General features: G+C 31.2%; 1 protein-coding gene across 3 annotated transcripts in view; it reads left to right on the top strand.

The window, feature by feature from the left end:
• spri (Src homology 2 domain-containing protein sprint) overlaps positions 1 to 15471 on the top strand; it is a 57468-nt gene that overhangs the window by 33377 nt on the left and 8620 nt on the right. For 2 of the 3 annotated variants that reach the window (XM_016065697.4, XM_016065696.4), the window contains exons 8-17: positions 206 to 1857; positions 3679 to 3832; positions 4772 to 4847; positions 4926 to 5028; positions 5343 to 5432; positions 8913 to 9028; positions 9915 to 9990; positions 11318 to 11449; positions 12332 to 12386; positions 13549 to 13663. In XM_016065697.4, the coding sequence (XP_015921183.2) occupies positions 206 to 1857; positions 3679 to 3832; positions 4772 to 4847; positions 4926 to 5028; positions 5343 to 5432; positions 8913 to 9028; positions 9915 to 9990; positions 11318 to 11449; positions 12332 to 12386; positions 13549 to 13663 (2569 nt within the window). Of the gene's footprint in view, positions 1 to 205; positions 1858 to 3678; positions 3833 to 4771; positions 4848 to 4925; positions 5029 to 5342; positions 5433 to 8612; positions 9029 to 9914; positions 9991 to 11317; positions 11450 to 12331; positions 12387 to 13548; positions 13664 to 15471 lie in introns of all 3 variants that reach the window. The other variant, XR_015433218.1, reaches the window with a different exon arrangement.

Below are 15471 nucleotides of genomic sequence, written 5' to 3'. Positions count from 1 at the left end.
AGTTGTAATTTATTAATTTTTTTAAATTGTTCATATGACAAAATCTAATACAAATAATGAACTAAGTCCTTTATAACTTTGAACATTCATACAGTTTTTTTTAGAAATTCAATATATTTTTGAGTTAGGGAGTTCTTAGACAAATTCTATTGATGTTTTTAAAAGTAATATTTATGTTTTATTCTGTTATTTTTTTCTTTTTCAGATTTCTGGTTATCCAGCTTAGTTCAGAGTCCAAATGCTCCTTCCTCTACATTACCAGTTACGGATATTTCTGAAAACATAACACATTCCACATTCAAGCCAGGCCCCAGTGTTCCAAAATTACAAAATGGCTCATCTTCCCTATCAACTTTGCAGTCCAATGGCAAAGAGCAGCTATCCGACGACACCTCACAAAGCAGCAGAAGCTCTCCTCCTCCTGTTAGACCAAAATATTTAGGACACGCTGCACCACCGCCACCCCCACCTCGTTCTTTCTTGCCTTCCAAAGCCTTGACCCAAACCAATCCCTTGACCTCTGAGATACCAGGCAGCTCTGAAAGTTCACCTGATCTTTCTTCCCAGAGCAGCAATTTTAAAGACTTCCCAGAGGAACAATGTTCAGAAAAGTCATTCACTTCTGATCTCAAAGGAAGTAAAAAAATCCCTCAAGTTGCTCATTATAAACAGTCAAACATAGTTGACTTACCACCTGCTTACTATAAAAGCAGCCTTGCAGATAAAATGAGCGATTATGAAGACATATGGGGCAATACCATGAGAAAAGAGAGAGAAAAATTATCTAAATCTTTCGTAAAGAGCCTTAATGAGGAGAACTTAATGGGACAAATCGTTGAACTGCCGAGTGATAAGATAATTGCAAGCTTCCGGTGCACTTTTACGCAAGGTACTCAAACGGAACCCGCTTCCGAGCACCATTCTCTTAAGGCTGATTCGAATTGTGATTCGGAAAGCTCATCGTTGAAGAGTTGTAACAAAATATCTAGTCCATTTTATTCTGAGCCTGTCGATTCACTCCCTACCCATTTGGAAAATATCAACCGCTCAAATTCTGTTAATTCTGAACAGAAATTGCCCGACAGACTTTTTAATCATCGTTTCTCTGATCCAAATCTTCATTGGCCTCAAAACTCTCAGTGCCGCAAGATAGACGCCACTCATGTCGAGGACCGTCTTACTAGTCTTTCCTCCAGTGTAGATAATATTAAAGCTCTTGGGCCATCTCCAATCCATAAAAAGCAGCAAGGGGATGCCCATTGGGTTAAAGACTTGACTCACGCTGCAGTAAAAAAAGATTGTCAAACTCAGGTATCAAGTAGGGATTTATGCAATTTGAAAACAGAGCACAAGAAGCTTTCCTCTCCTGAAAAATCCAAAAGTGCTTGGCCATTAGATTCCTCTTGGGAATGGATGGCTCATGACGACAGCAGCAGTGAGGAAGAGATTGTACCGGGTACTCTGGGATCCCGGTTCCCTCTGCACGTAAAGTACCCCAAGTCAGACTGTATTTTAGGAGACACAACAACCGTTGAGGACATCATAGCTTTACAATCTCCAGATTTATCCCTTACTGGAATTGTCCCTCAGAATAATGTCATCCGCGCATCTGAATACGATAATTTAGATAATCCTCCCTCTCCTGAGAAGGAGGTTTCAAGCTTGCAGGTGGAGCGAGAAATTGTTGATGATGCTGCGACAGAGTTTTGTGAACCTTGGGACAGTCTCCGTTGGGAGAGGCTCTTACGCTTAATTATACCTGAAACTGATATCTTGGCTGATGACGACACGATTCAGCGAGAGAAAATAGAAAATCAAAGAAACTACATGTTGGAGCATAATCAGAAAACTGATATTGTTAGTAGCTTAAATTTTTATCTTGTATCAATCTATATTATATAATACACTAATGCATATTCTGTCAATGGTTAGTAGCACACCAAAGTCAAGCATCACTGGCTGCGGTCAGTAAGTGGGTGGGTGACCACTTTGATCAGCCTATATAGGGACCGGGGGTGCGTGTTAACAGTCCCCATTAAACTTCTATCATAAAATGCTAGACTTTGCATGCAGGTTGTCGGGCTACCAAAGCAGAGTAGCCATCTCCTCTGCAGAGAATTAAAATTGTGATGGTATGTCTTCAGATTATTCTCATGGGTGTTTCATAATAGCCCATTGTGCAGCTCTAATACAAGGTAAATAAAGTACCTGCCTGCCATATTCTGACACAAGTCTAATAAAAAAAAATTTTATCATAATGGCTACTTAGACCTAAAAGCAACTTAAATATAAGTTAAGAAGAATGTAGATGATGAAAGCGAGCTGTTCAAATAAACCATATTATGTATTTTTGCTTCAATTTTGCCTATTAATTTATACAGTTTATATAATAATTTAAAGCTATATTTCACTTTGTACTAGCTATATTGCTTAATAATAGTTAAGCCTCATTAAAATATTTTAGGACTGTTTGCACAAAAAAAAATTTCGAATTTTTATGTGCCAGGAAGCTGGAAATACGATTTGCATGAAGAAAATTTTCGCCTCTAGTTGCTGTTTGGAAATAAGTATTTATATTTAAATACAATGCATTAAAAAATTTAATGAAAGAGTCAAGATTCTTTTTCCTGTTTTAAGATTTTTATCTGTTATATCAAAACTTCCCCGTTACTATATTTTAGTGTGATAAACTTTCGTTGGTAGCTATTAAATTTTTAAATGAAATTCTGGTATAAATTTCCGTAATAGTTTTCAAAAAAATTATAACTTTTATTTTGAGGCTTATTTAGTCGTGATTTGTTACCATGTAATTGTTAAGCATCACATGTTACTTATGGATGGTGTTTACTACACTAGGGAGCTCTTGACTTCCTATACTTCTGGGTTGCTGTTTTTAGTGTGTTTTGAAGACATTTCGTTCATAATGTGATCATTGTATTTTGAGACTCTCTTAAGTTGTATTCCTTGTATGCGTGTATTTATTACCCGATTTATTATTTGTGCTTAAAAGAATTGCCATTTGAAAAAGAAATCATTATAAATCACTTGTTAACAATATACCAACTTTGAAATTTAAACGTAAATGATAATTTGTAAAATGAACTTAATACATATAACACTAAGGTATGATGGAGCAGGGCATGCTCCAAGAACAAAAAGTAACGAACAAGTAAAAAAAGGTCAAATCAGAGCGGGTTCTTTCTAAATCCAGAAACCATGTTGCCTTTTTTAATAATAAATCTCTAAATAACCGAAACAAATTTTCACTTCAAATTCGCCAGAATTATTTAATATCTTATGAAATACAGCAGATTTGAACTCTGAAGTTATATAGTTTATTTCTTTTATTAAAAACAAAATTATCAGTTTGAAAATATTGCCTCACAAAATAAATTGTAATAAGCAGCTGCATACTTTCTAGTGAGAACTTGAGATGGTCAATAGCTCCAGATTGTTGTCGTATACATTTATATTGAAAACACCATCCATAGTAATTTTTTGTCACTTATTTTGAAACGACAAATTGGTGTACAAAAATTTTTTTCAATTATAATAATCGCAAATATTCAGAAATGTTCATTGTTCGAAAATTTCTCTAAATGTGTACTTTTGGTTATTATTAAATGTGTTTTACGGCCTTTTGGTATTTACATTTAAGAATGAGGATTCTTTTCACAGAAATCTGACATCTCTCAAAATGAAGATACAGAAAGTAACTCTACCGTTAGTGCGTACAGTGACTTAACTAGTGATGGCAATGATGATACTTCTGCATCAGAGTGCCGAGCCATTAGGTATAAAAGCTTTGAAGAGAGATTGGATCCATTGCTTGGTAGCCATCTTTAATTTAAATCCTTTTAATTGAAATTTTTTCTACATTTATGCAGTATATATAATAATTTAAAGCTATATTTCACTTTGTACTAGCTATATTGCTTAATAATAATTTTCCATCATTAGAATATTTTAAGGCTGTTGGTCCTAAAAATTGTGCCTAGCACAATAAAAAATTAGAATTTTTTTAAAAAATTAGAAAAATTAAAGAAATTAGAAGAAGAAAAAAATTTTCAACTGTATTTCCAAAAATTGTCTACTATTGTGTATTTTAAGTTATCCAACAACGTAAAAATCGAAGATTTAAACTTTTGTACTGTCTATATTTAAAAAAAAAAACTTGTGAAAATGAGTAAACCATGCAAAAACTACAAAAAAATAATAGAAAAATTTTTTTACTTGACGAAATTAGCAAAAATAAGGTAAGTAAAAGTGATTATTAAAATGTTCTATTCAAAACTCGCGAGTCATGATATTGAATTGAAAATAGTGGCATTTTCAAAACCGCATGAACGAGCTTGGCAAGAACTGCTAAAATCAATTAATCTTTGACTTGCGATGAAATCAACACAAATCAAGCGCAATTTTAAAATGCACAATTCGATGTCAGATTTCAACAGTTTATACAAGTTTTGATACTTTTCGACAGGTTTTTAACCTAACTAACATTAGACAGACAATTAAACTTTTATGGATATTTGGAAAACATGCGGCCAGTTGTAAATTATAAAGTTTTCACAATTATGCAGTTCAAGTCATGTTCTATGAAAACTTAACCTGTAGATATATTGTTACAAAATATTCGAGAATTTAATCTGTTGTAATAATTAAAGTGGATTAATAGAATTTAAAGTTTCAACCTTACTTTACCTATATTGTTGTAACTTTCTTCAAATATTATGTTTTGTTTTGTAAAATTGCCTTTTCTCTTTTACAGCAGCTCAAAGAGTTGCTGCTTTGCGAAACAGAAGTGCTTCCAAAATTGGTGAAAATATTAGACATTATATATTTAGGTATGGTTTCCAACATAGCCATTTGTGTAGCCAAAAAAAATTTTTTTTTTATGTTTGATATACTCAACCTCGTTACAGGCTGGCAGATGAACGGGACAACACTTTTGCAAAGTCAATTGAACACTTCATTCAGTGTACTAAAGAAAGCACTGAAACCAAACCTGGAGTTGTTATGAGAAATGTAAGTGACGACTTTTTGCAGACTGAATAAATTTGAATGCATACTTTAAGTGTTAAAAAATACTTATTATTTACTATACTAAAGCCCCCCTCTGACCCCCCCCCCCGGCTGTGCGATCCCTGCTTCTCATGTCATCGCCCAGCAGCGATTCAACTGCTTATTATTAATTATTCACTTTTAGATATTGTTTCTGTCTCCAGCCTTGGCTAGGAAGCTTCATGGTCAGCGTCTAATCATGACACTGCCATTGCTAGAGAGCGTATTTTTTTAAATCTATCATACTATTGTAATGATTCAAATATGGTATGTTCCAGATTCGACAGTTCATGAGTGGCATTAAAAACTATCTTCTAAAGCATGGTGAAGGAAGGTTTGAAAATCTTTTACAAGAAGAAAGAGGCAAAGTATGTGATTTTTTTCTTCTCAAAAAAATGTTCTATTTGAAGACCATTACTAAATATGTGTTTTGTGGGTGAAATCATTTACATAATGCATAGCATTTTTAAAAAGTGCTTAAAGGCAGGGCTAAAGAGAATAAAAGGGCTGGTTCACTCCTTTGAGGAAACTCTCGCCACGCCATTCCTCCGATTTTCTCTAGTGACGTCACTTTGGCGCAAAGCTCGCACTTTTACTTCAAGAACAGAGCGTTCGGCCTTACTAGCACTAACTAATATTGGAGCATTTCTTTTTGTGACATTTGTTATTTTCTATAATGACTTTCCTCAGTTTTTGCCGTGAATTTACAAAATTTTAAAACTATTAACGAAATTCCAGTTTGCGCGATTACAACTTGCAAAAATTCTGATAGAAAAACAAAAGGAGAAAATATAATTTTCCACGTGTTCCCTAAAGTAAATGAACAACTATGTAAAGAATGGATTCCGAAATGACACAGTTAATATAAAACATCAATACGTTTTTTCTATCGTTAAGAACTTTAATAAAAATTAGTTCTCCAAATAGAAACCGCCTCGTTACTTCAAAAAGAAAGACATGAAAAAAATTAAAAAATGGATAAAGTCAAAGAAAATTGAAAGTAAGTAAAAAGTATAAATAAAATATATAGTGTACAGTTGAAATTCTCCTAATTTCATAACTTATTTTTTTAATGTAGTTATTCTAAATATTTATGATTCATTTAAAAATTATATTCTCTTGAATTTAAATATCTATAAATTATATCTTAAATTTAAATATCTATAAACAATTGTAAAATTTCTAATGTCATTATGAACCTAAATAATTATTTTGATTCAGTAATTAACGTTTAAGATTGATGTTTCCTAATGATTAAGTATGAACAAATTGCTATTAACGGTATATTTTAAAATTGGGGATTCTAAATTTAACTCAACTTATTGTTATAAAAGAATATGTAGATAAAAAAGTGTCGATATATGCTTTCATTTTTCTTAATAATTACAGTTAAAACTGAACTTTTTAAAATAAAGTATTTATAGTGTCATTTTCGCCAACTAGTAAAATATTTTAATGAGTTTAAAATGGTATTTTTTTAATATAATGGCCAAGAAAGTTTTTTTAAGCTGTGTTTATGAATGGAAATAATGTGTTAATTACGTAAAGTTTGAAAGCTAATAACCAGAAAAAGTCTAACTTATTTTTACAAAGAGAAAGATGCTAAGTTATCATAATATCTTTGCGTGCGATCTTCCGCGGTCTGTGGACACAGTGACGTCATGAGGAGGGAAATCGTAGCTTCAGCTCTAAGAGGGGAGTGAACTAGCCCTTCTATTCTCTTTAGCCCTGGCTTAAAGGTGCTTATTATCGATTTTCGTTACTTACGTTAAAGGTACTTCTTTCATTGTGTGTTTTTAAAAAGTGCTTAATTTTCTCTTTTCAAAAATGAGTTTTTTTTCCTTTACCATGTCCATGTCATTTTCACAATTCATTTCGGCACACCATCCGTACATGACATATGAAATCGCCAATCATTTTACATGTTTAATGAAATACTTACAAATTGGTATGTGCGTATACGGAGCTGGGTTGGGTGAGATTATTGCATTTCCATGTGCAACTCTGCTGCATTTTGCAAGATATTCTCAATTTCAGACTTCATTTTCCACCCTGTGATATCGAACCGAAAATTCTCTTGATCATTTTATGATGGCTTATGCAATCTAAAAAAGAATTCTTTATCAGAAACTAGTTAGTTTATCCTGGTCATGTGAAGTCTTTGAAAATTATTTTGCATTTTGTTAATGTATATAGCGCTTAAAAATATTTTTGGGTGTTTAAAAAGTACTTAAAAGGTGCTTATTTTTTGTATTGGCAACGCACCCTGTTCTAGTACCATCTTCCCTAATCATATTACCATAATTCAATTACCATTCTTCCATAATCAGTTAAATTACATGATAAAAAAATTTCATGGCCTCAAAAGTATACTTTAAGAAATGACAAAGTCAACATGTTTCCAGCTCCCAAAAATAGATGTCTATTCGCAAGATTTGCTTAATGTGAATGTAAGGAAATAAGAATGATTTGAAATAAAAAATTAAATGCCAGTGAAAAATGGAAAACTAAAGGTTGTAAACAAAACATGAAAAACCACACAAGCGGAGAGAGAGATTAAACGTGAAAACCAGAAGAAGAAAAACCACAGTTGCGGTAAGGCAAATCATGGTAAAATGCATTTCCATCCGTTATGGAGAGGTGATGAGGAACTAATGTCGTTAACTAGAGAATCAGCATTAAATTCAGTAAAACAAGATTTCAGAGCATCAAGATGAGCTGATGTGGCGTTATTGTTATAGAGACGATCTTTTATCTATATATATATATATACACGTATAAAGAAAAGATGCCAAATTTATATGTCTTTATTAGATTTTTTTTTAAGAAAAAAAAGTTGATTATGTGAATTTCATGAAAAATTATATCACTGAGAATGTGTAATGTTTACAATAATGCCAAAATATGCTGTTTAAAAAAATAATAATAAAACAAGAAATTTTAAAATGAAACTAACCAAAACAGATTTCGTCCACTCTGTATCAATTGTTTGTCTTGGAAGTCAGTGATAATTTTTTTATATTGTCCAGAGTCAAATTTTAGTGATCCGAGACCACCATTAATTTCAATTCCTGAAAGATGACCATTTTCTGTACAATTGGTATGGAATATCTCAGTATCCTCTATTTTCATTTAAATATTGTAGTAACATCAATAATTTTTTTTTTAATTTAAAAGCATGGTAGAAGATGTTTAACATGTTTGTTTCAATGCATCAAATTTGCTATATCTGAAGTAGCTTTATTTTTAAAAAGTGAATTACATCCATAGTAGATTTAGCAACAGCCAATCTAACTTTAGGGGCTTTTCAAATATTTTGTAATTATATTTTTGGTTTTATTTAACTCTTTCTCCTTAATTGTAAGAAAAAATAAGCATATTTCTCTCTCCTTCCATAGGTTTTCATAAAATTTTTCCTTTCCACCTTTTAAGGCATTTACCACAAATAATTTGATTTTAAAAATTTTTATGCTTGAATTAAACATTAATACAATTTACATTTCAATTTCTTTAAAATTCTGTTTTATTTTCTAAATTATATTTTGCAGGGAATATAGCTTTGATAAAGCATATCTTAAAAGATAAGTATCTTATTTTTTATCAAACTTTTTTCTAAAATGAAATTGTTTTTGCATTTAACATGTACTAAGTGACTACAGTAGTATCTTGCTACGTAAATGTGCCCAGGGCTGGCCTCACTCTTGTCAGCACCACCTTTTAATAATGAATAGCCCCTGAAAATAACTCAGAAAAAAAGATATTTAATATAAGATTGATAAGGTTATGATTATTTTTTAAATAAATCTACATTGTTTTCTTATATTTGTATTGTTTCTTTTCTTTTATAGTTAAGATCTGATGAGTTTTTAGACATTGATGCAGTCATTGAAGATTCTCTTCATAAATTAGTCATTAAACCATTAAAAGGGTTCATTTATCAACTGTTTGTGAATGAATACACCAGGTAAATTATACATGTTTTAATGATGTTCTGCTTTAGACTTCCTGCACCAAAACTATGTAGCTTTGAGAATTGTAACATGTGGCTACAAAATTAAAACAATGAACAAGATCTAATTTTTTTTAAAAAAATCTTTTTCTTTAACAACATCTGCCAATCTACCTAAATGTATAATTTTTTAGTGTTAAATAACAAACATATTTTAGCTGTGTACCCCAGCCCCTTATCTACGTTAAGCTCTCTTCTCATCACTAATGTTTTTTTGACAAAAGATTCTGGAAATATACTTTAGATGGTGGGCAGTTATTAAGGAATACCTGGCATTTATTCTTGTGCGAAATTTTTTATTAAAGTTAATGTTTTATCAAAAACAATTAGCAGATTTGTTGAAACAGCAAACAAGGTCTAAAGGTGCAGCTGGAAAGCAAATTAAGAACTAACTTTTCCAACATTAAAACCTTGTTTTTTTTTCTAACTTGTTGCTTAACAATTTCTGAAAATCTACCTAAATGTACAATGTACATTAATAACAAACATATTTTAGCTGTGCACCCCAGCCCCTTATCAACACTAAGCTCTTCTCACTGATATTTTTTTTGCAAAGGATTTTGGAAACATACTTTAAATGGTCAGCAGTTATTACAGCATTATTCTAGTTATTACAGCATTATTCTTGAAAAAAAATTTCACTTAAGTTAACATAAGAAATTTTTTCAATCCCATGCTACTACTTTTCTGTTTTGCTTCCTTTTGCACCTTTCAATAGTTTTAAGTTAAATGTGTAGTAGGATATAAACTTAATGTCTGTAGAAGAAAATAAGTTTCGTGGTTTTAATGAGTTAAAGTTCTTTATGCAATCAAGTTAGTAAATATTCTTTTTTTCTTTTAGGAATGGGTCTTTAAAGCTCCTTTCGGACAATATAAAATTTGCTCGAACAAAATCTCCTGAAGAACTAGGTGTTAGGGTAAAGTATAATTTTTCTATTTCCTAGATTCTTAGGTCTGTATTGGTTCCTTTTAAATTCCCAAGAACTATTTTTAAGCCCTTTATAAGGACTTTTTCATCCTCCTCATTTGAGTATGAACCTTAAAAAAGAAATTGGTTAGTAATAATGAGATTAAAAGTACTTTTTATTTCCTTCACTCACTTTTCAATAGAGTACAAAAATATTAGAAAAAGCTTAAGTTTAAAGAGTTTTGAGTAAAGCTAAAACTGATTATTTTTAAGAAGTATTGAAAATAAATTGTGTGGCTTAATGCAAGAACAAGTGAAGTCAATAGTTAAGAATATTAAAAATAAAATTTTGAAAATTTGCAATGAATGCATTCTAGCTTATAACATTATGTTATTTTTATTAGCACCATTTCCGGCTATTACTTTAAAATTTAATTTGGTTACATGTTTGATGATGATGTTTACATGTTTGATGAAATATTTGAGACTCCACATGTTCTACAAAGATGAGTTCGGTGAGATTCTTGTTCTCTCATGTGCAACTCTGCTGCATTCTGCAAGATATTCTCAATTTCCACCCTCTAAAAACGACGCGAAAAATCTTATCATGAACATGTAAAGTCTGAAAATTATTTTGTTAATGTATATAGTGCTTCAAATTTTTTTAGTTCATAAAAAGGTACTTATTTTTTGTTGAAAGATTTGGCTATGCCCCCTGTTTATTTCTTTTATCTGATTTTAAAATTTACAGACTCTAATCAACACAACCATTCTCATATTGTAGAATTTTTATTTAATGAAGTGAAGGATTGTCCACAAAAATTACTTTTGTACTAAAATGTTAAATTGCATATTCACTGCGTTTTTATTTTGAGATTGTTGAAACCGTACTTTAAAATTATTTGATTTGATTAAGAGAATCTTGAACTCAATCACTATTTCGTAATTATATATTAGTATGAAGAAGTATTAGCTAATTGATAGTAGTTATTGTTTTTGTAATCTGACTGTACTATATAAAATTTTCAATGCATTGACTTGAAGTTGTTAAGAGTTGTTCAATATTGATAAAATAATGCTAGAAGCTGTTAATACTTTCTGTTCTAAATAAAGTAATTCTGAAATTACAATTATCATGTATTCCTTTTGTGGTGAAATTCGCCTTTATTATACTTAAGTAGAGGAAAGTAAAAAGAAAAATTTGTTTTCAATTTGCCTTCTTTAAAAGTAGTCTACATGTATACTGTTCTAAAAATTGTTCTGATTTATTTTATTTCATACTTGTAATGTGGCTTAATCTGTCTTTGAAATTATGGTTTTTGAAACATTTTTTTCAGCCTGAATTTAAATTGCCAGAGGGAGCCTCTCTAGAAGTTGTCAACCACTTCTTTAGTCGTCTGCAACAAGCATATTCTCCACTCAAAAAACTTGAGAATCTGTTGGCAGCCATTTCCACTATTTACAACTCTGTAAGTTGTTTGTTTTTAATTTACTGGCTAATACTATGTTGTATGTCGTCTTTTAGTTAAATAAGTAGAGCTTTGAGCCTTGGTGGCTCAGGGGATAGAACATTGAGGTGAACCGGGTTTGAATCCCAGCGTTTGCTGGTGGATATGAATTCCGCACGCGGCTCGCACCTACCACATTGCTGACGTAAAATATCCCCAGTGGTAGACTGATCATCAGTGATATTTTTGGGTTTACGGCTACAAATGGGTAACACTGTAGCCTTGTAATTTTGAACCCAATCCAGAAGACAAGGGAACTCCTGGATCAAATAGCACACATTTGCGTTGCATGGAGAGGAAAACCTCCCACAGTTTGCCTGACAGCAAGGTGACTCTAACCCATGATCCATTCATTGAGGATATTTTATTACGTCACCACTGTGGTCGGGGCAAGTTGGATGCGGAATTTGTATTGACCAGCTATCGCTGGGATTCAGACCCGGTTTGCCTCATTGGAAGGCAAATGTTCTATCTCTTGAGCCATCAGAGCTTAGTTTGTCCATTGCCTTTATGCTTTGGCTGGTAAAATGAAATTACCTTCATGCCTCGAGTGACCGTGACAGGAGAAAATATCTTTGGACGTGTATCGTCCATTCCACCAAGGGACACCACCACTGCTACGATGAGGCAGCATAATAGGACTTGCAGAGAGCTTTGATCTATTGTACTCTTAAGGCAATATGAAAGTTATTTAATGACAGTTGTATTAGTTATTGAAATTTTAGAAATAGCATTATTTATATTCCTTGTTTACTAATAAAATTCTTTTGTTTTGATTGGAACACCTTTTTTAATTTAACTTGCTTTTTTTTCCATTTGTTATTAATTTCTCTTGTATTTTAGGTACAACAAAGCAAATTGTCACAAGGAAAAGAAGATGCATCCCTAGGCGCTGGAGGTATAGCAGTAAATCCAATTTATTTTGTTGGTACTCTTTTAAATACACCTAAAGTCAATGGTTAGCTTTTTAGAAAGTATGAACTCTATTTTTTTTTTTTTAATGGAAATAATTTTTCATAATATAATGTGCTGATTAGTACAACTTATCGAATTCTTTATATTTTCTTTATTTTTTTTCAAATAGCTTTCGTTTTTAATGGTTCAAAGTGTGGACTTTAAATATGCTAAATAATAATTCAGATATACTTGGAATTATTCATTCCCTTTGATTCACTAAAAAAAGTCATTAACTTAAAAAAATTTCCATTTGTTTAAATGGTTTATGAACTATGGTAAAAGACCCAAACTTTAAACCACTCCTCTGACTTAACGCCTGGGACTGTGTCTCCCAGGTCGTGACTACCCTCCATATTTTGATGATCAAAAACCCATATCTGTTGGGAAAATACACTATGAGACCAAAAGTATTCTGACACTCTTTTGTTATGGTGGCGGAAGCATAATGGTATGGGGATTTTTCTCGTGGTTTGGCTTGTGTACGTTAATTCCTGTGGTTGGAAACGAAACTCAGATGTATGTGGACAATTCTGCACTCTTAACTGAATGGCCGAATTCGGGGAAGGCCCATTTCTTTTCCAACAAGATAACTGCTCCATTCACTCATCGAGGCTTGCACAGGCGTGGTTTAGCGGAATGGGTGTGCAAAAACTGGACTGGTCTTCTCAGAGCCCCGATCCCATAGAACACCTTTGGAACATACTTAGAGCGCATATTTCGTTGCCAGCCAAATCGACCCTCCTCACTGCAAGCACCCACTTCATTTTTATGTCTGATTCTGTAATTTATTTTATGGATAGCACTAAATAATTAGCATATTTAAAGTCAACCTTTTGAATTTTTAAGATAAATTATAGGATTTTTCCTGTACTAAAAACTAGATTGAAAGTTATTCAGGGTGAATTTTTTTTATCTCTGTCCAGTATTAAATTGCTTTTGTTAAATCAGATTTCTTTTGTTACAAAAATGGGCTTATCCAATTGAGTCTAAAATTTGGTAGATCAGAATTATGGTTGTAATGGATGCATTTTATTGTGTGCAATATTTTTATAACTGGTAGTTTCTGAAAAAAAATGTATTCATATGTTCCTTTTTTACTCTAGATTTTCTTCCAATATTTATCTGTGTGATTGTCCGATGTGGTCTCATAGCTGCCGAAATTGAAGCAGATTATATGTGGGGCTTACTTCATCCTTCTCTGATGGCAAGGGAAGGAGGGTAATAGCATATTATACCAAATTATAATTTTTACTACCCATTATTTTTTACTTAATCTTTTGAAATTTGAAGACAAACTGTTATTATTTCAACGTAGAAATAAATAAGGGTTTTTCTCCAAATTAAAATCCAGTTTTCATCTCTCTTTTTTTTTCTTTTTTTTTTGTTATATTATGTTGACTAATTTAATTTCATTAAAATATTTTATTGTATATTATACAAAAAGAAATTTGCATCTATATTATAGAAAAGGAACACTTTTGTCATTACAATTTTTTGCCTAGCAGCCTCTTTTAGAAAATAAATTATAAGTATCTCCTCTTCCATACAAATGCTTTTGGTCAAGCGTGTGGGAAGTGAATGATCAGTGATGGCACTTTTGCACTCAATTGCGGGTCCAGACATACTTTGTTTATAATGCTGTGTCAGTTGTTATAATGTGTGTAATATGTATGAAATCTGTATTAATATGTAAGAAAATCTTTTTTTATCATGAAATGACCATTTTTAACCAATATACCCAGTTATTTGAGTTGGGTGTAATCCTTAATATTGATGATTTGAGTTTTTATAGTATTTTTTTTATAAACCTTGATTTATTAGCCTTGTAAATGTCGCCCGAAATTTTGGAAGCTCTGGATTTTTGAAAATTCTGAATTTTAGATATCTTTATTAAATTAGCAATGTCAAAATTATGTTTAAAAAAAATTTTATTAAATTCCATCATAAATCCACATGGTTTTTGACCTTGTTTTTTAACAGTTTGTATACGTATTTTCATGTGGCTCTTATAATCTCAATTCTTGATACAATATTGTGATACCCAAACTTTGAATAATTTTTTATTCACTCAATTAGCTATGTTTAGAGCATAAATTCATGTAATCTTATTCATTGATTCGACAATTAGCACAACATATTGTTCTTAAAATCCAAATAATTTTACTAGAATATCCTTGTAACGACGCTTTTTGCATTGATTATTCGAGTAATCACTTTTTGATGCACTTATCAATGATTTATCCAACAGTTGTAGCTATGAATTTCCTCATAATTTTCAGAATATTGATATTTTTATTATAATACGCAAATTTCGAACTGCATGTTTGAGTAATAACTTTTTATTGTGATAATTTATTCACATCATAATTCATTGTAGTCTTAACGATTGTTTTAGCAGTGATTGCCGCATTTTTTTTAAAAAAAAAATCTGGATGTTTTTATTAGTGCAATAACGATATTACTCATGTAATTACAATCATTTTTGACACGCTCCATTTAATTGCAAATTTGCCTAAATATTGTTACACATTTCCTCATGGTTTTTACACTAGATATTTTTCAATGTGATATTATAGCTTGCGAATTTCTGCATCTTGTCTCTAATGTAAAATCTAATTATTTTTATTATTTTTTTCATTATTTTATAATTTATGAACAATAACCATTGTTTTTCATTTAACAATAACTGTATGCCATTTTGTATGTCAGAAAAGCTCCTTCAAAAAAAGTGAGATTTTAGTTTTTTTCAATTTTTTTTTGTATATTTTTAATTAACAAATATTTTTTAATAAAGCTAGATTTTTCTTTAGATTTAAATCTTGCATCATTTATAAAAACACTATAAATAATGCTAGTTAGAGTTTGGCATGAGAAAAACTTTAACCTGATATTTATGAACAATAACTATAATTTTTGGTTTAACAATAACTGTATACCATTTTGTGTGTCACAAAAGCTCCTTCAAAAAAAAATGTGGAGATTATAGTTCTTTTTTTCAATTTTTTCCACATTTTTCAAATAATAAA

Source organism: Parasteatoda tepidariorum, chromosome 4 (assembly GCF_982258835.1).
Source record: "Parasteatoda tepidariorum strain Cologne lab strain chromosome 4, Ptep-v5.0, whole genome shotgun sequence".
Taxonomy (NCBI): Eukaryota; Metazoa; Arthropoda; class Arachnida; order Araneae; family Theridiidae; genus Parasteatoda; species Parasteatoda tepidariorum.
Note: the sequence above shows the minus strand (reverse complement) of the source record. Positions and strands in the feature narration are given on the sequence as shown.